Source organism: Sorex araneus, chromosome 2 (genome assembly GCF_027595985.1).
Source record: "Sorex araneus isolate mSorAra2 chromosome 2, mSorAra2.pri, whole genome shotgun sequence".
NCBI classification, from domain to species: domain Eukaryota; kingdom Metazoa; phylum Chordata; class Mammalia; order Eulipotyphla; family Soricidae; genus Sorex; species Sorex araneus.
The window spans coordinates 361540082-361559527 of record NC_073303.1 but is presented as its reverse complement, the minus strand read 5'-3'; the positions used below and the strand labels follow the sequence as shown (position 1 = coordinate 361559527).

The 19446-nt window shown below is 39.2% G+C and overlaps 1 protein-coding gene across 1 annotated transcript in view; it reads right to left on the bottom strand.

Moving 5' to 3' along the window:
* Nucleotides 1-19446, bottom strand: part of DCC (DCC netrin 1 receptor) — a 1194095-nt gene that overhangs the window by 135408 nt on the left and 1039241 nt on the right. The window contains exons 16-18 of the mRNA XM_055127868.1: nucleotides 10790-10885; nucleotides 4914-5146; nucleotides 550-688 (exon numbers count right to left, since the gene is read on the bottom strand). Of these exons, the coding sequence (XP_054983843.1) occupies nucleotides 550-688; nucleotides 4914-5146; nucleotides 10790-10885 (468 nt within the window). The remainder of the gene's footprint in view (nucleotides 1-549; nucleotides 689-4913; nucleotides 5147-10789; nucleotides 10886-19446) is intronic.

Genomic DNA, 19446 nt, shown 5'->3' with positions numbered 1-19446 from the left:
ATATCAAATATGCCATGGGTGGATTGCCAGGCTCTGCCAAGTGGGCGAGATACTCTCGGCAGCTTGCTGTGCTCTCCGAGAGGGACTGAAGAATCAAACCTGGGTTGGCCATGTGCAAGGCAAATGCCCTGCCTGCTGTGCTATCGCTCCAGCCCAACCCCAAAAGTAAATAAATCACTGTAATCACTGTCACTGTCATCCCTTTGTTCATCGATTTGCTTGAGCAGGCACCAGTAACATCTCTATTGTTATAGAGTTTTGTTACTGTTTTGGCATATCGATAATGCCACGGGTAGCTTGCCAAGCTCTCCGAGAGGGGCGGAGGAATTGAACCCAGGTCGGCCGAGTGCAAGGTAAACGCCCTAACCACTAGGCTATCACTAGTAAATTAAAAAATATTTAAAAGCTGAAATTCTCTGATAACTTTTCATGGGATAATACATAATTTAGAGATCAGTGTACCCATCTGTTTCCATGTCGACAGAACACAGCGACACACCTACCAAGTATCCCGAATAGAACATGTGAAACCTGCCTTTTGAGACCTACCTGCCTCATAGGTGGTGGCATGTGCTGTCATGCTCCAAGTACTTGACCTTCGGTTCTTGGTAACCATGACTGAGAACTCATACATTGTGTTGGGCTTGAGGCCTGTGGCTGTGTAACTCAAAGATGTTGTGTCTTCTGACTACACCAGTGGGAAAGAAACAACGGGAAAAAGTAATGAACTCTATTAACCTAGTAAAAAAGGCATACAAACAGACGATCCAATCACATGGCAAAACTAGGGTCCATTTCCAGACAGAATCATGAGAACATAGCTCGGACTCGCCTTACTTTCGATTGAGCAGTTTACATGCGCTGATTTTCCATCCAAGACATAATCGATAAAAATCAGGAATTATGTTGTTCAAAGGGGGCAGCAAGCTGATAAATTTGCCCGAGGAAGGCAATAACCACAGCAACAGGACAAATTGCACTTCCTTCCGTCAATTCTTTTTTTTTTTTAAGGTTATCTATACTGACTTTAACCTCAATTTATTCCTAATAATAGAAATCTTTTTCTCAGAGGTTTTAATGTGACATTTATTACATAGATTCGCAGCATTTTCTACGAGTGGTGGAAAGTTCATTTTTAGAATTCCACTGTTTATCATGCTTTATTTGAGTTTAATTTAGTGCTTTTTTTAAAGGGTCACATTTATCAGTATCACAGTTCAGCATGACTATAGCCAGTGTTCCTGGTGGGGGGCCCATAGTACTGAATGCTTTGGGGCCTCATACATGCAAAGTATGTGATCCAACCGCTGAGAAATCTGCTCAGCCCCCTGTTATATTATCATAAAAGACTTTGAGTATGGTTTTCCAGTGATTCCAGAATCTATTCATCTGCTCTAAAGAAAATTAACAAAGACATTAGTATACTGGGTGCTTCTCTTTCATTGTGCACGCATCATATTAAATAGACATATAAATAAGGTCATTTGAACAGCTGATCAGGACAAAAACCAAAGGATTGTGTTACTATCAGTATTCTTTATCTTCCACATCCATTTATCTTTTTAAACAGTGGATTAAAGATATTTCAGTAGAACTTAAACTATCTTGTGTTCTCTGCAGTTTAAAACAGTAATAAAGGGCAAGTTAACCTCACAGGTTAATGCATGTTTTCTATATGATCAAGGAATTTTAATGCTACTCAAGCCTTCTTAGAAATACCAATTCATATCTGATATTAGAAGTTGATTTTCTTTCAAAGTTAAATTTTACTTTTACTTTGAAATGTATTATATTTGTCATATATCTATGATATTGGAACATCAAGAGAATATCTTTTCTTCCACCTATGTCATATCTCTTTCTCTCTTACCACTCTAGTGTGGTATATCTTTTTTATTCGATCATGAATCCTTCTTAGCTTACAGCATGAAAACTCTCCATTTCGTTACAAGACCAAATAAATATTTAACTGCACTAATGACATTTTGACGATGTGCTCGTCCAGCCTATTAAAGTGATGAACTCATAAACATCTATCAGAACCTCTTTTTAAAAATTTCTCTAAAAATGTGTGCCCTAAATAATGTGAAAATCCTTTGAACACTCAGGACTCAGGAAGATGGAATTCCATCAAATAAAATACAAAATGGGCAGCTGTATCTGACATCCTGATATATAGCTTTGGATCTAGCCCTCTTTTGCTACCATGAATATCTCTAGGTCTTAGAAATGAAAATAGAAAGAAAAATGGGGCAATGGGAAATATTTCATCTAGGAGGCAAGGATCACATTTTGATCAAACTAGTCTCTGAACACAGACGCTACTGACTTTGGGGGGGCACTAAGCTCTAATGTCTTTTTGTTTTGGAATGAAACACTGGAGATCTATAAATACTATAAATATATTGAATGTAGTCATGTATTTTATGAGAGGTTATTGCTCACCACAAATCTTTAAGAATTTTGAAAAATCATGGCGTTTTATTTTGTTTTTCTTTGGGTGTATGGGGGTGGGGCATAGCCACAAATATTCAGGGATTACTTCCAGCTCTGTAGTCAGGGCTACTTCGTTTCTGGGTAGAGGAACTATATTGGTACAGGGGATAGAACCCTGGTGAGTTATTTACAGGGTCAATGCTTTACCTATTGTACTAGCTCTTCAATCCTTATAAAATCATGTTAATTTTAGCTATTTTAATAAGCATAAATATCCGAATAGTACCTCTCTGAGGCTCAGTTTTCTTATGTAACCATAGATATAACTATACCATTGACCTGAAGAATCTTCCCCAAAGAAAGCATTAACTGATAAGTACAATGTTTAATACATGATATTGTGTTACCATTTTAGGCATGTCTTAAATATCCTTTGAGCTGTATCATGAGGGCTGAGAATGAACCTTGTACTATTAGCCTTGTATGACTTATATCTTCTGCAATACCCATGCTATATCTGTTAAAAGTATTTAATGACTAATACATGCAGATTGTGAATGTAAATTCACAAAAATAATTATTCATTTAACTATTTTAGTGGAAAACGGTTAAAACTACCACATTTGATCAGGACCATTAACACAGAGTTTTGAAGAATCAATATGAGTGTCCAGATCGTGGCTTGTTTAAGGAGGAACATTGTCAGAAGGACCCTGGATGATACCCTTATGTCATCTGAGTTCTAATCTAATAGTGGATTTTCTTATTTGTTTTGAGTAGCTCAGAGACTACTTCCAGACTGGTACAAGGTGGCATCAGGGCCTTGCATTGAACTAGTTTTTTCCAAATGCAAAGTATGCAGTCCTCTATTTGAGCCATGTCTTAGATCCCAATAGATAATTGTGTGTGTATGTATGTGTGCATGCACATGTGTGTTTTAATACTTGTTTTAGATCAGGGCAGATGTTGGGGAGAGAGAAGGATGGAATCTTTCACTTTATTATCAAAGTTAAATCCAGGAGAAAACTTGATAACTCATCCTAAAGACTGTTTTTTTTTTGTGCTGGACTCACTTTACAGGAATTTTTGGTTAAGTCCAATAATTCTGCATCTTCTGTCTTAACTATTCAACAGAATAAATTTGCCTCAAGAAATCTGCAGCTCAAACCATTCTTTTAGGAGATGATTATTGTTCTTCAGAGTATTTTCCATACCCATAAAGTACCATTGGCCATTCTTTGAAATGAATGTATCTACTAAGCGCAGGAATTATGGGCATAAAAATTTTTAAATAATCTTTTAAGGTAAACTTAAAGATGGTTAATCTATTTATGAAGGTTGTTTTATGTTTAATACTCTCCTATGTTTCATTGGTTGTCTTATCTGATAATGTTAACTTTATTTATAGCTCTGCTGAGTCTTAAATCTAATATTGTAAAGAGATGAATCGGGTACTTATAGCATATTTTATAACAATGATTCTATCTGAACTTGCCTGGAGAGTTTTTCCCAGATACCTGAACTAGCAGAGCAATAGCACCAAAGAAAACTGTATTTTAAATGGTTTTGACCAAAAGCTGATCTATGATGAATGTGAATTTTGTGCCACTTAAAAGTTGAATGGAACCAGAAGTAAATATAGCATGGTTGTAAGGAAGAAAGAGGCAGAATTACAATATTATTGATGGGATTTTGCTTTATCCCAGAGTGTTTAGAGTTAGAAGTTTGCAAAGGATATGTTTCATTGCCTCATGCAACAGATATCTTGAACCTGAATTAAGCAAGATGGTAACTCAGCAGAAAGGAAGATTGATAAAATACAAGCAATCCTAATTCTACCCCTAAAGAGTTCTTTTGAGGTTGGGGGCTGACCCAGTGATAGGACAAGAACAAGAGGTCTGTCTAATTACCTTTAATTTAGGGGGGCTATCCATTGTGGATTTTCTTTACCACATGAAGTTATTTCCATGCTAACAGTGTAGATACTAATGGTTCAGAAAGCATTTGAAGGATATGATTTGAAATATCTCCAATTTATGTATCCCCTACAGTATTCTCAGGAAGATGGATCTTTGCAACATTAATAGGGTTGCCTTGGGTATCAGTCTAGATTCCAAATTAAAAGAAAGACACCAAAATCTGTCCAGAAAATTAATGTGGATTCCTGCTATTTTCTAAGGGAAATGGCATTCGCTGGTACGGAACCAAATTATTTATACAATTTCAGCATCTGGTGGAATTCAAAAAAACATTTTGCAGTTCTTGCTTCATGTTTGTCTATCTTCCATTAGAACTGTTTCCTAAGGCACGATTACTTCTATAACTAATTTTTGATATCGGGCAATTAAAAAGATCGGCTTTTCTACTTAGTGTCACTACAGCCAGATGACTCATTGCAAGCACAGGAAGCAGTTAAAACAACGTATTAAACAAATGACAGTTCATTAAATAAGCCATGCAATCGATTCGAGTTTCACCTTGTATTTTGCATTTGCAGAAAAGCTGGTCCTCCATCGGACAGTATACAGTCGCACTTCAGATGTTTTTTGGTTCTTAGGGACAGAGTTGTCTGCCCAGCTGACTCTCACAGCATCATGGGTAAGAGCCACAGCTTGTACACCTACTGGTGGGAGCATGGGGGTGGAGACATCTGGGACCGAGGTGGGGAAATCATCAAGCAAAGGATAATAATCAACTGGGTCAGTGGGATCTGGGTTAAGCAACCCGTCAAATGAAACAAACAAACAAGTATGTAAATAAAAGAGTTAACAAAAATAAACATCAGTGGTAACACAATCACAATGAGTTAAATGCATGGCAATAATGATGAAAGGGAACATAAGAAGAACAGAAAGAATATAATTAATTCAATCGGAAAACTCATTTGAAATTGTTTTTACATTACAAAAAATTACTATTTCCTGTAGGTTAGATGTTTTCTACAAGTGGTTTTTATTAATTCAGCTGTCACCTCTAGTTAAACATTCAAAAAGACTGCTTCTTCTTGGAATATCCCATGTGGCATCTTAAGTATCTAGTGTAGAATTCATCAGTCATGTAACTACACAAAGAGGCTAAAAAAGGGGTTTCTGGTTTGTTTTCACTGTATAGGAAATGAATGCTTCATTAGCTGATATGTGTTTTACATATGCATCTATGTTTTCTTCCACGTCCAAGTTGACTGGGTTTCTCTAGTGCTTTCATTATTGGTTAGTCTGTACCCTCATAAATGTTGTTTAAGCAAAACAAATTAGAAAGACCCAAAGGCCCTGAGGTCTGAAGCTATCTGTCTACATCTGCGTGCACTAGACAGACCTGCCACGCTCATATGGCTCAGCAATGGTTTACCGATGTACATTTGAAGTGTATATTACATTCAAATTCTCACAGAGTAGTGACCTACATCTTTATATTTTGTTTGAGGGCCAGTCTTCCTGTGCTCGGGGCTTACTCCTGGTTCTGCACTCAGAGACAACTCCTGGAGAGGCTCAGGGGACCTTATAGAGTACTGGGGATTGAACTTGGGTTGGCAAGGAGCCAGGGGAGAACCCCACTCACTGTGCTATCTCTCAACCCCCATGTTTGACTTTTTAAGATAGCACTGTAGCACTGTCTTCCTGTTGTGCATCAATTTGCACCAGTAATGTCACCATTGTGAGACTTGTTGTTACTGTTTTTGGCATATCAAATACACCATGGGGAGCTTGCCAGGCTCTGCTGGGTGGGTGGGATACTCTTGGAAGCTTGTCAGCTCTCCAAGAGAGAGGGAGGGATTGAACCCAGGTCTGCTGTGTGCAAGGAAAATGCCCTACCTGCTGTGCTATCGCCCAGTCCAATTTTTTTCAGAAGTGAGACTTTTTTAGGTATTCTTAGGTTTTATACAGCATTCCTTGCTGTACATTTTTTGAGTTTGGTAGAAAGGTTGTATTTCGGAACAGGGAAGCAGAAGGAAACAACCTCTCGACTGACAGGTCACATATACCTTGACCCATAACACAATCCACATCTACATAACGATATGTGAGTTTTTAGAAAATGCTCTCAAAAATCATGTGATCTGGGGCTGGAGTGATAGCACAGTGGGTAGGGCGTTTGCCTTGCATGCGGCCAACCCGGGCTCGATTCCCAGCATCCCATATGGTTCCCTGAGCATGGCCAGGCGTAATTCCTGAGTACAGAGCCAGGAGTGACCCCTGAGCATTGCTGGGTGTGACCCAAAAAGCAAAAAAAATAATAATAATAATCATGTGATCTGTCTTAGGCCAGGCTGTCAAAATCAGAGTATCTTGTTTTCTAGGCTTTGATGATATAGAGCTTACCAACCTTAATCTTTAAACCAGGGATCTAGTAAGAGACTCTCACCAGTAACAAAAATAACTAAGCTCTCAGGCTGGGCCTAGGGTGACGTCTGTCGAGATGGGGCCCAGAAACAGTGGACTTCCCAAAGCTGCATCCACACAGAATGAACACATTTAAACAGCTGAGCTCCGAGTGCAGCAGCCGCTGGCGGGTTTTGATGATTGCTTCACTTTGTCCACTGCGTTTCAAATGCCTAGCCCCTACCCACCACTCTCTGTTTTCCCCAATGAATTATTTATTAGTTTACTGGGCTGTGGTCTTTGGAGCAAACTATAAAATCTGAAAACAAAACCAGAACAAAAGAAATGAAAGAAAAGGGAGAAAAATGTGTGTTTAAAATTTAATGACAGAGCCCAGGCATCCCACATTTCCTTTGATGGGTCCTTTTATTAAAGGCTCCTTCAAATCCAAATGGATTTGTGAAATGATGAAGAAGAAACTGAAGACAGCACCGACGCCAGGAAGATCCCAGCAGGTGTCAGGTGGCCAAAGAGCTGCCACCATATACTTGTTTCTATCGTTTCTAGTTTTAGCTGACTTGCCAAGACAAATGTCCAATACACAAGCATCCTCATCTGGATAACAGATCTTTTTTGATCAATGTATATGAATTAAGTGACACTGTTTTGTGTGTATTTGCTTAGTTTTGTGGGGAAACCTTGGCTAGCTTTGTAGTCTTTCCATGAATACTTGAAACCAGTTGTCATTTTACTTCAAGAAATGGTGATATTCATTCTATCTCTCGATTTGGGAAAAAATACTTTACATGATTTGCTGGATTAGTTAGTATGCCCTTCAAATATTAACTTTTATTCACAGAATATGTCCCTCAGTGTCCTAATATGCAAGCTACTGAAAAGTATTTATAGATGGACTGAGCATTTCAAAAATATCTACCCTTACCTATTTTGAGGAATGGTTTTTAGGTCTGGTTTGTCATTCTGTTTGCCACTTTCTTGAGAGCATTACTAAAAAAGTAGCCACTAGTTACATTAAAAAATTGCGTCAATTAAATTAAATGCAGTATTAAAGTTGTTTCTCTGGATGCAGTTCCCAATTTCAGTACTCAGTGGTCTGCCATACTGAATAATACAGAGAGAGCAATAAGGCAGAATAGCCTTCTGAATAGTCATCACTCTTCTAAATGCATATATGTTTTATATATGGCTAATTTGCTTTTCCTCAGAAAAAGTACTTGAATTAAAAACTAAGTACTTGAATTAAAAACTTTCTTTGGTTGTTGAAAAAAATTTTCAGTTCTTTTATTCTCTTTATTCTTCATACATGCTATGATTATGTTATATTCAAAAACTGTGAAGTATATACAGACACACATAGGCAAATATGATCTTAAAAGACAAAAAAAGAGAGCTCTTTCATTTCTAATAGATACTTTGGTGAGGGTCTATGAATTTCCAGGTCAATAAGTGTTTGAATAAAATAAGTTTTATTACTGGGTTATACTTCATTGAGAGGTGGATAAAACAACCCAAAAGAGACAAGTGCCAGAAACACACCTCATTATTTCCCTGCCCTTGTCCCTTCTCTACTCTTACACTGCCTTATTCTTGCAACACTCTGAAACAAAAAGCTTCACAGGCCAAGTGAAGTTCTTCAGCTGCCCATCTGACCTGGGGAGAGTCTCCCCCAGCTCTCGGGCTGATTTTCTGAGAATGAGATGAAATCCCAGAGCACACCAGCCCCTGGGCACCTGTGTGTGGGAAGCACTGTAGCCTGATACCTGCGCCGCTATTGTCCCTGGTTTCCTACTTGCTTTGTGTGGGCTCTTCTGGGAATACTCCAGGGACGCTCAGACAGAGGCCTCTGCGCCGCACAATGACACATTTACAGAGAGGATTTCTGCCAGAACTGTAACGTTTGATTCCATTTATTGGACTTTTGTTCTCTGTGATGTATGGAAACCCAATAAAATAGGTCTGCCAGATCCAGGGAGAGTCTCTGCTTTTCCTTTGAAAAGGGATGCTTTTGTGAGTTCTTCTCCAGTCTTGTTTTTCAATGAAAAAAATGTTTCATGCAACTTGCAGCTTTGGGTACCATTTCATTTCTTAGATTCGTCAGGATTAGTTAAATCAGGAGAAGGAACCATGCCATGGCTTACTGGCATTTTAGATACGGTTTGGAGATTGCCATTCACTTACAATTCAGGATGGCAAAAGTAAACTAAAGGAAAAGACAAGGGTGAGGGCCGGAGCGATAGTACAGTGGGCAGGGCATTTGCCTTGCACAAGGCCGACCCAGGTTCAATTCCCGGCATCTCATATGGTCCCCCAACACCACAAGAGTAATTCCTGAGTGCAGAGCCAGGACTAAACCCTGAGCATTGCTGCATCTCTGGGTGTGACCCGAAAAGCAAAAATAAATAAATAGATAAAAAAATAAAAGGACGAAAATGAGGCATTCCAGGGGTTCTTCTAGCAAATAGTCTTAGAAGATTTTTGGTCCAACATAGATTTATTGTTGCTGTTGTCATTTATCTAAATGACCCTTAGTAGTGGATTTTAGTTTGAGGAAGAAAATCAAACATGTGGGCAGAAGCAATAGTACAGCGGGTAAGGCATTTGCTTTGCACATGGCCAACCTAGGTTTGACCCTTGGCACCCAACATGGTTCCTTGAATCTGCCAGGAGTGACCTCTGAGCACAGAGCCAGGAGTAAGCTCTGAGCATTGCCAGGAGTGGACCAAAATTAACAAAAGCAAGGGGAAAAAAAGAAAAAATTAAAGGAAACATTTAGACCAGCATTGTATAATTCTCTGTGGTCTGATCGGCAATGGTGACCACACTGATGACCGGCCACTCAGCATCTTTGTCACACATGCAGATAAAAGTAGAAACTAGTCCATAAAAATGATGGCAGGCACCGACACCACCAAGAATCTGCAAGTTCTCAGAGAATATGGCTTCTGGCGAAATTAGAGAATTAGGGAAAGGGAAAATTATTGGCATCCAGGTCTCACATGGCTTCCACTCTGTATCTCCATTTGCCTCCTCTCCCAATAGGTATTTGTCGTGACATATTTGTGAGGAAACACTCTGAAGGGTAATATTTCTTAAACAATTAAGGGAGTCTTGAATTCTTTTGATAACCCAATGAAAGATACTGATTCCTCCCAGATCAAGGAATCAACTGTTAAATACCTCCAAATATTGCCTTCAGATCCAAAGGCTAAAAATTTAAGGAAACTCTATAACAACCATTCTTCCTTAGGACAATATCTAGTTGAAAACCACAAAGTGAGGGTGTGTTTTGAAAACCATCACATAACAAAGATAAATCACTTATCAACTAAGCACTCTTAAGACAAAGATTGGTGGTGTGGAGGCTGGACAGATAGTACAGTGAGATGACTGTATTGCACGTAAGTGATCAGGTTCTATCCCAACCATGGCGTATGCTCCCCAAAGCCTCACCAGGAGTGATTCTTGAGTGCAGAGCCAGGAGTATGCCCTTAGCACTGCTGGTTATAACCTAAAAGCAAACCCCCAAAAGAATGGTTTTGTGGATTTTAAAGACAACTTCACAGACTCTGACAAATCACCAAAATTTAGCTGGCAGCAGAAGTCATAGGATCTCATTATCCTATTTTTGTACTCAAGTATGTGAAAATATACTATAATGATTTTGTTTGGGGGTGGGAGAGGTTGAGCCACATCTGGCAGTGCTGAGAGGTTACTCCTGGCTCTACACGCAGGAAATACTCCGGGTGGTGCTCAGAGGACCACACGAGATGCCTGGGATCAAACCTGGGCTGGTGGCATGCAAGGAAAATGCTCACCTCTGTAGGATGCTTCAGCTCCACAGCATCATGCATTTTATATGGATAAACCCACACCCATATAAATTTCAAGATATGATGACATATGCCTTGGAATTTATTTTCTGGCATTTTATTCTGCTTTTGAACATTATTTCATTCTCATCATAACTCAAGCCTTACCTATCCTATCACAGAGGATGGACTGTCTGAGCTTACCTGTGATGGATCTGGTAGTGGCGCTCTCGTAAAGAGGGACTCCTTCTCCAGCGTTGTTAAAAGCTTTTAGGGAGATTACATAATGGGAACTTGACTCTGGAAAAAAAAAAACAGAAAAGAGTGCTGATTTGTTTCGTGCGCTGAAATACTCTGGGTAAACATTTTCCTGAAATCAAATTTAATGTAATCTATTAAGTAATTGGTTGTTCAAAAATGAGTGCGTTTGATTCTGGGAAGAAGATGGGAGTGATACAAAAGCAATTTTTTGATCTCCCTGAGTCTCCACATTGAAAGACACTGAATGATCAAATAGATGCTTGGAAACATTTGAATATTTACAACAAAACTAGAAGAGGAGGGAGACCCTCCACTGTAACACAAGTGGATGTGGACACCATCAGCTTTCGGGTCTGCCTGTCTTCTGCATCTGTGTAAGAGATTGAGGCATGCAATCGAAAGCTGTTCTACATCAACCATCAGCACCACTTAGCAAGTGTGGCAGAACACTGTGACGAACTGCAAAATATCTTTTCCTTGGACAGGCCTCACAAACTACCAGGAACAAATTTTTTAAAAAAAATAGTAGGGCGGTAGCCATAGAAACAAGAAGAACAGAAACTCCAAATCGGTGCAGAAGAGGATACAGCCACAGTTAATAAACAGCTACAGTATTCAGTGTAAGTTGGGGGTTGGCCCCTGGTTGACTGGTTTGTTTTCTTGATTTTGAGTACATGTGGTAGTGGCCAAGGTTCACTCCCGACTTTATGCCTCAAGATCACTCCTGCATTTCTGGTGAGCTTGGAGGACTACACTAGGTGCCAAGGAACCACAATCAGCTGCATGCGGGGTAAATGTCCTACCTGTTGTACTATTGCTCCAGCCCCATGCCCACATTTCCTGAAAGGCCTAGTTAGCACACAATTTCACTGTGCACACGACATTGTCCATTGCCACATCCTCCCTGTCCCAATTCATCTGCCCCAATTCATCTCAACTCTTTGGGACTATAGAAACCATTCTTAGTTCATGGAAGCCCAAATGAAAACAGGACCCAGACCAGATTAGAACCACAGCCCATGAGGGTGTGGTCTAGGGAGAAAAACAGGAGAGGGATTTGTGCATGCTGATAAAAAGCTACTTGAGCTTCTGGGAATGCAAGAAAACAATTCACATGAAAGCCAGGAACAACAATCTGTTGAGGTTTATTTATTTTAAATATTTTAATAAATAAAATAAGGATAATTATCATTCCTTATAGACAAATACACCAAAAATAATGCGCAAGAAAAAAATAAACATACATGCAATTTACTGGTACAAAATGAACAAACCAATATTAAGACAATGAAATGACAGGTATGCAAGTACAATATAAATCAGAATTACGGTGGCATAAGAAAATTATGTAACTCAAGAAAGACCCGTATATAGGTAAAACTCTTTGGGAATAAAGTTAATTCATCATTAGCTGGATGAATAACATAATATATTCATAAATAGTATAAACATAAGAGAAAATGAAAACAAACAAAAGGAAATTATGAGTATAAAGAAGGGTCATCTTGCTAGATGAGAGGACAGTGTTAAAGAAGGGTCATCTAGCAGACAGATTAATAGTTGTCTTTGAAGGGCCAGAGTGATACTACAGTGGGTAGGGTGTTTGCCTCACATGCAATCAACCTGGGTTTGATCCCTGGCACTTCATATAGTCCCACAGTACCACCAGGGGTAATGTCTGGGTTAAGAGCCAGGAGTAAGCCCCAGCACTGCAGGGTGTGGTCCAAAAGCAATCAAACAACAACAACAACAACAAAATAGTTCTCCTTGAGGAAGAAAAAGCGAAAAAGAGAGAACTGAATACAACATTAAACATGTAGTTCAACATATTTTTGCTGACTTAGAAAAAGTTTTAGGTATCCATACAGAAAGAATACACTATATGGTACCAAATTAGGTAATTATCAGATCTTTTGGCAGCAACACTTTATGTCCGAAGAAACTGTAGTGACTCATTCGAGACTCAAGGTAATAAAATGTGACTTTCAAGGACGTTAGAGTCAACAAAAGTTGACTTTAAATATAAAGAGCACAACCAAACTATTATTATCTTGGAAGCAATCAGGAAATATTGTTCCCCTGATCCCCAGAACTACTAGAATATGAGCTTTGAACATGCAAAATGACCAGGGGAGAAATATCAATCTAATGGCTAAAGTGCTGAATAACAAAGGTAATACAAGTTTAATACAGTAACTCAGGGTTAAAGGGGACAGATTTTAGTCTACAGTAGTTAAATATTCTTATTTTATAGCTAAATCACGATTTTCAAACAAAATTAGGTTAGGATTTGTTTAGTATATAAAAAGCAAATGTTTTTAACAATATTAATCATAGCATTATCACTATCATTATTATTATTTTATTAATATAGTACGGGGAAAGGAAATAAATGACCATGATAGATTTGAATTATTAATCCATTGTATTGTTGAGAGTCAGATCTTGGTGTCAATGGAAGAACAAACAAGTAAAACAGGTTAAATAAGGTCTTGTATTTTTTTTTTTTTGCTTTTTTTGGGTCTCACCCGGCAATGCACAGGGGTTACTCCTGGCTCTGCATTCAGGAATCACCCCTAGCGGTGCTCAGGGGACCATATGGGATACTGGGAATCAAACCCGGGTTGGTCACGTGCAAGGCAAACGCCCAACCTGATGTGCTATTGCTCCAGCCCATAAGATCTTGTATTTCTAAACTCATATAACTACCAAGACCACAAATTGTGAGTCAATAACACTAAGAATCTTTAGAACACTGAATGGGATTTTAAGAAAATATTTTAAGATTGTACGCAACCACCACAAGGACTTTCTTAGAGAGATGATTAAATGCTGATCTGGGGCAGGAACACATTAGTTGAGTATGAAATACCTTGACCCTAGGAAACAATGAAAGACTAATAGGATCATGTCAATTGGATTCAAGAATCAACCTGAAGACTGGTTTCCACACACCAAAGATGAAGATAATCTGGGCTTCTATTAAGAGCTGAGATAAATTGAAACCAGAAAAATATATGTGAATGCGTAAATTTATTTTAGAGAAAAGTAAGAGTAGGTCACTACTGAAGTTGAACAGAGAATCAAGTTAACATCCTGAAGATGGTAAATAATCAAATATTTATCATATCTTTCTTGAATAAACTCGACCGCTATAAACAGAATAGGAAAGAAAGAATTTTCTACATATTGTCCCAACTGAAAAAAATATGATAAAAGTCTAAGTCTTTGTAGTCCCAGAGAACAAAGCAATGAAGCATTCAAGGAGTCTAAAATAAAGGAGGGATCTTATTTTGTACCTACTGGGGGAAAAAAATAAAACAAGAGCAGAACAGGCTACTCTCCAGAGTGTTAGCAAGGAGATTGTACCTCGTTAGTCTGATCAAGTCTCTGGACTTTCAAGCTAATTTGCAGAAAAGAGAGCAAAGAAACATGTTCAACTCAAACACATAATAACTCATTAAGCAATACTTCTATTGTACATAGTTCTCTATATCCAGGTTTTATTTTACAATAAAAAAGCTTTTAAAATGAGTGAATTTATCTCCAGCAGTGTTCTTTGAAATTTTATTACCAAGATTTTTCTTCAGGAAACTTTTATGTGACCTATATATTAGTGTCAAATGTAACTGACATCCCAAACCTAATGACACAAGAGCCACAAAATAATAAAAAGAGTAAAATTCAACTATATTTGATGTAGTCAAAGGGCTTCTATTGAGCAAATTGCTTTTCCTACAAGGGGAAATATTTATGTATATTTAAATGCATCTTGTCACACTAGATTATTAATAATCTTATTATAGCATAATCGTATTAATAAGAGCATAATCATATAACAAGTGCTAAATGCTTTTGGAAATCCAAGAGTGTTTGTAATAGATGGGATTTTTATAGTCAGGTTATAATCAAAATTATTGTCAGCAAAAACAATAAAAAATTTAAAAATTAGGCAGCAAACTATACAATGCAACATATGAATATCATATGAGTTTAGAGGCCTAAAAAGTTAGTGGAAAATTAAGTCACTAAAATCTTCTAGGAAGGTATGAACATGGAGTCATGACTTGAGAACCTACGTAGGATTTTGAGGTACAAGGATGATAGGAGGCAGCAAACATCGTAGGGAAAGCATATAGGTGCAGAAAATGTAAATAAGTGGATCAGCAAAAAATACATGTTTTTTTCTTTTGGGAAAAATTTCTCTTTATCATGAGAGAAGATGAAATCTGACTTCAAATAAATAGAATGTAAACATTTACATTTTTACATTACATTGAAACCCTATAAGGTTACTGTCAGAGAGCGAGACTGCTGTGATGTACGTGAGAAACAGAGCAGGGGGCTCTCGACAGCAATTTTAACTGAGGATCGAGCCACAATGTGGCTCTATAAAATGATTTGCCTATGGATGGCAGCCACTAAATTGTCAGATTTTCCTCAAAATCCAGATTTTTATATGACATCGCCCAATTTTCCAATGTCGACAAAGAATTTAAATCAACGAATAAGTGTGTGTTGACAAAACAAAACAGCTCTCTCTGGACTGAATCCAGGCCTATGACCTCTAGCGTATGAGCTCAGATCACCGTGAACACTAACCAATATATATATGTAATATATATATATATTTCATATATATATATATATTTCATATATATAATATATAACGCTAACTGAATCACAGAAAATGGGTGGTAAGGTCTGGACTCAGTTAGCCAGGATGCATTAGAAACTATTCTTTGTAACGAGGCGGGGAAAGATAATACAACCCATGCTGGAGTGTGTTTGGGGGGGGTGGTCTTTTCTGTTCAACATCCCACTTTAGACTGGAATTTAGAATAGAGCAGGTCCGGGAGGCAGGCTCTGGGTTTCCTGGTCAGGGCTGACCGTGTGGGCCAGGAAACGGAGTCCTCGCCGCACTCGTCTCTCCAGCTGCCCTGTTGCACCTCCTTGGACATCACAAAGCGTAAACGCCCCTCTCCTCACCGCCACCAGGCTTCTGGACCGCGCACTGTGCCTCATTTAAAACATAGAAACAAAAAAGGGAGAAGAAAAGTAACTTCCGTTATCAGCTTCATTTTCAGGTCTTCGGCTTGACTTTTCTTCTCTCAGGCTGAACGTCTTGGCCTGGATCTTATCTAGATGTTCCGTCCCCAGCAGCTTTCAAGGGTCCCATCTCTGCCCCTTTGCAGAAGGGAGGTGATTCTCACTCCAGGACGACTCTCTTGCTAATCCCCAGCAAGTCGCTATTATTTGGGTAATGGTAGCTTCTTCCAGTGGAGGTCTAGCCAGGGTATGCGGACAGAATCCGGAGTTCTGTCATTTACAAAGGGTTATTTTACAAATTGGTAAAAAAAAATTACACTAGGAGCCCTCACAAATTCTAACTCTGTTTCTTGCCTACTAGGGTAGATCATTCTTAAATTTAAATTATATGAGTTATGGAATAACGGAGCTATGGAAAAAACAAAAGATGATTGATCTGCAAGTTATAACTGGTTAAAGAGTACCCCAGGCACATTTTCCTATCTTTAGCAATTCGTCCACATCTCAATCACGATATATGTTCTCTCATTCTCGCTCTCTTCTCTTCCCTCCCTCCCTCTCTCCCCCACCTCTCTCTCTCTCTCTCTCTCTCTCTCTCTCTCTCTCTCTCTCTCTCTCTCTCTCTCTCTCTCGCTCTCGCTCTCTCGCTCGCTCGCTCGCTCGCTCTCTTTTATCACAGAGCTATAAATACTGAAAGCCATTTGGCTATTTTGGGTATATTTGCTCTGATATCCGTTTTAACGGCGGTGGGGACATCTTGCCAGAGAGTGAATTGAGAGGGAAGATGCTGTTAAGGGAGCAAGGGAGGAGGAGGAGAGATTTCCCCACCCCAGTGCAAGAGTGTCATTTTAAATTATACCACTAGAGGGCAATGTGGAGCCATTTCCTGCACATGCTCAGAGCTCTTAAACTTTAAAACCTGAAAATCACAAAGGAATTGCCTTGAATTGGTCCCTCTATAGAAGCATCAAATGAGTTAAACACATTTAATATTACCATAATGAATTCCAAATGAATTAATCATTAATTATGGTCAGACCTCATTGTTCAGGAACACACTTAATGACAATTGTAACAGTAAATTTATTTTTGATTTGCTGGAATGTTGCAAATATGTAGATTTAAATTTGTCAATTACCCCTGAAAAAGAAGATGGAGTAATGTTATATTTTATGAATCCCCTAAAATTAAATTAAGCTTAAATATAGATTTCTATGGTTAAAAATTACTTTAAATTATGTTTATTTGAGTGATCCACAGATTTCCTATCATTGATTATATTCTCATCATTGCTTGGCCAACATTTCTAATTAAACATGTGATTTAGGGCCAGGGAAATGGTTCAAAGGGCCAGCGTGCTGTTTTTCATGCGGAGAACTGGGTTCTGTCATGGCCACCACCTGGCCCTTGAGCACTGCCAAATACTGTCCAACCAACAAAAATCACCCCTCTCCCCCCAAATCCGTTAGAGATAAGGAGAGCTGAAGAAATACTGAAGAATTCTGAATGACGCCCAAAAGATGTCACAAATCCATAGATAAGGTGTTAATGCCTAGTTATTATCATCTTTATGAATATAGGGAAGAGTAAATAAATTTGAGATGATGAAATCAAGGAATGAGTAAGAGGAAGAATTTTTGGTTTTCTTTGGCTAGAGACTTGGTCAGTGAGAAAACCTAATAATCCAGGAAGGTTTTTCAGGCTCGTGTGAAGGTCAAAAGTGACTCTAGAAGGGTACAGTTGGTTGGGGGAAGCCAAAGAAGGGAAGCTGAGTCAGAAACCCAGAGACAACTCCTTAGGGACAGACCATGATGCCTTCCTAGCTAACCAAGCCAACCAGAAGAAAGTCATTATTTTTAATTATCATTTATGTGAATTTAGTGCCAGTGGCAGGTGCCAGATTGACAGCCCACAGTCCTTTATCCATTACAGATTACGGACTTCACTCAGTGGCCCGGCCCATGCCAAGTGCTTGTCGGGGTCCAGTCTCTGTGTCCCTGCATCCTCTGCCCTCTTAGCACTGCCAAGTCAATTAGAGGAAATTAGAGTGGTTGCTGTTTCCCTGATGCAGACGCCTGCTCAGGGCAGTGAGCTACCACAGGCTCCAGAAGACAGGCCACAGGACTGCTGTCAAATGCAATGGGTTACCGGCACTCCACCGGTTACTCTGACTCTACCACATCTGATCTGTTTCATTAAGTAGGATGGGTGGGTAGCAAACGTTGCTGGCTGCATTGATCTCGCTAAAGGATGGGCAATTCATATTTGGGAATGATGCATTATCTAATACATTCAACATTCATTATACATCTTGGCGAATTGAATTAATAACTATTCCCACAGCATCTATAGAATTTCCCTCTTCATTTCTAGAAATTCTATCCAAAGGTCAGGTGATAACATAATTTGCTCATTACTAGTCTTCCACGTACTAGCTATCTAGCTACACTGTGTGAAGAAGGATTTGAGTCTATAGGAGGGGCGGGGGGAATTCTTTAATCAAACAAGGTCTACTGCCATGAAGAAAATTGGGTACAGTTTTCAATAAAAATCTCATCCTCAGCAGAAAGAACATACTTAAACATTTGATGCATTAATGAATGAATGAGACACGGGAAGATAAATCACTCAGTGATGATCTAATAGCAAGATGCTAATCACTCAAAACAGAAGTCAGATTTCTTGAGCTCAAGTTGAACATTTTGACATGTATAGGTCCTCGAAGAGAGGACACACAACATCCTCCTTTTGCTCTGGGTATCCACATTGAATTCTTCATCCATTGTGTACTTGTTTACTCATCAGATATCAGCTTATCTACATACAACTTGACTTTTATTAATAAGTTCTTGAGGGCATTTAGAACAAGTTTTGATCTGCTTTTATGGAACTAATTCCTCAAAACTATGTGGTTCAGGAATGATGGAAAAGTTGCTGAAAGTGGGTCTGTTCTACATCAGAGGCCATTGTAATACCCCCAGGAACAGGGACCAGGGGTCAGGGGCAAGGAGCCAGGGGCCAGGGGTCAGGGGCCAGGGGCCAGGGGCCAGGACTGAGTGGAATAAAAATAACTCAGTTCAAAAGATATACGTGAATGTGCTCCTAGATCTGGGGGTGGGGGGCAATGGTAGGAAGGAAATCCTAGAAACCTGGGACTCAGGGGACCATATGGTAATAAGGGATTGAACCCAAGGCGGCCACATGCAAGGCAAATGCTTACCCACTTTCTGCTATCGCTCCAGCCCCTAGAAAGAATATTTTTTCTTTTTAATGAGGATCTCACACATGTGAAAGAGTAGACAGGAAAGGGGTGACCCTTCTAGGTTTAGAAACAAACTCTGAAGCCCAGTCAGGTCCTTTCAGCCAGCGTGATCCTGGGAGTGTGGGAGCTACCACCCCTGCCCCAGCCCCGGCTAAAAGGGCCGGGGCTCCCCCTGGGATGTTCTGCAGAGCAGTCTTAGCCCACCGAGTGGAAAGAACAAATAGTCCTCATTGGCTTCTGCTGGTGGGTGTGCTCTGGCACAGAGAACTGAGAATCGGAGCCGTGTCTG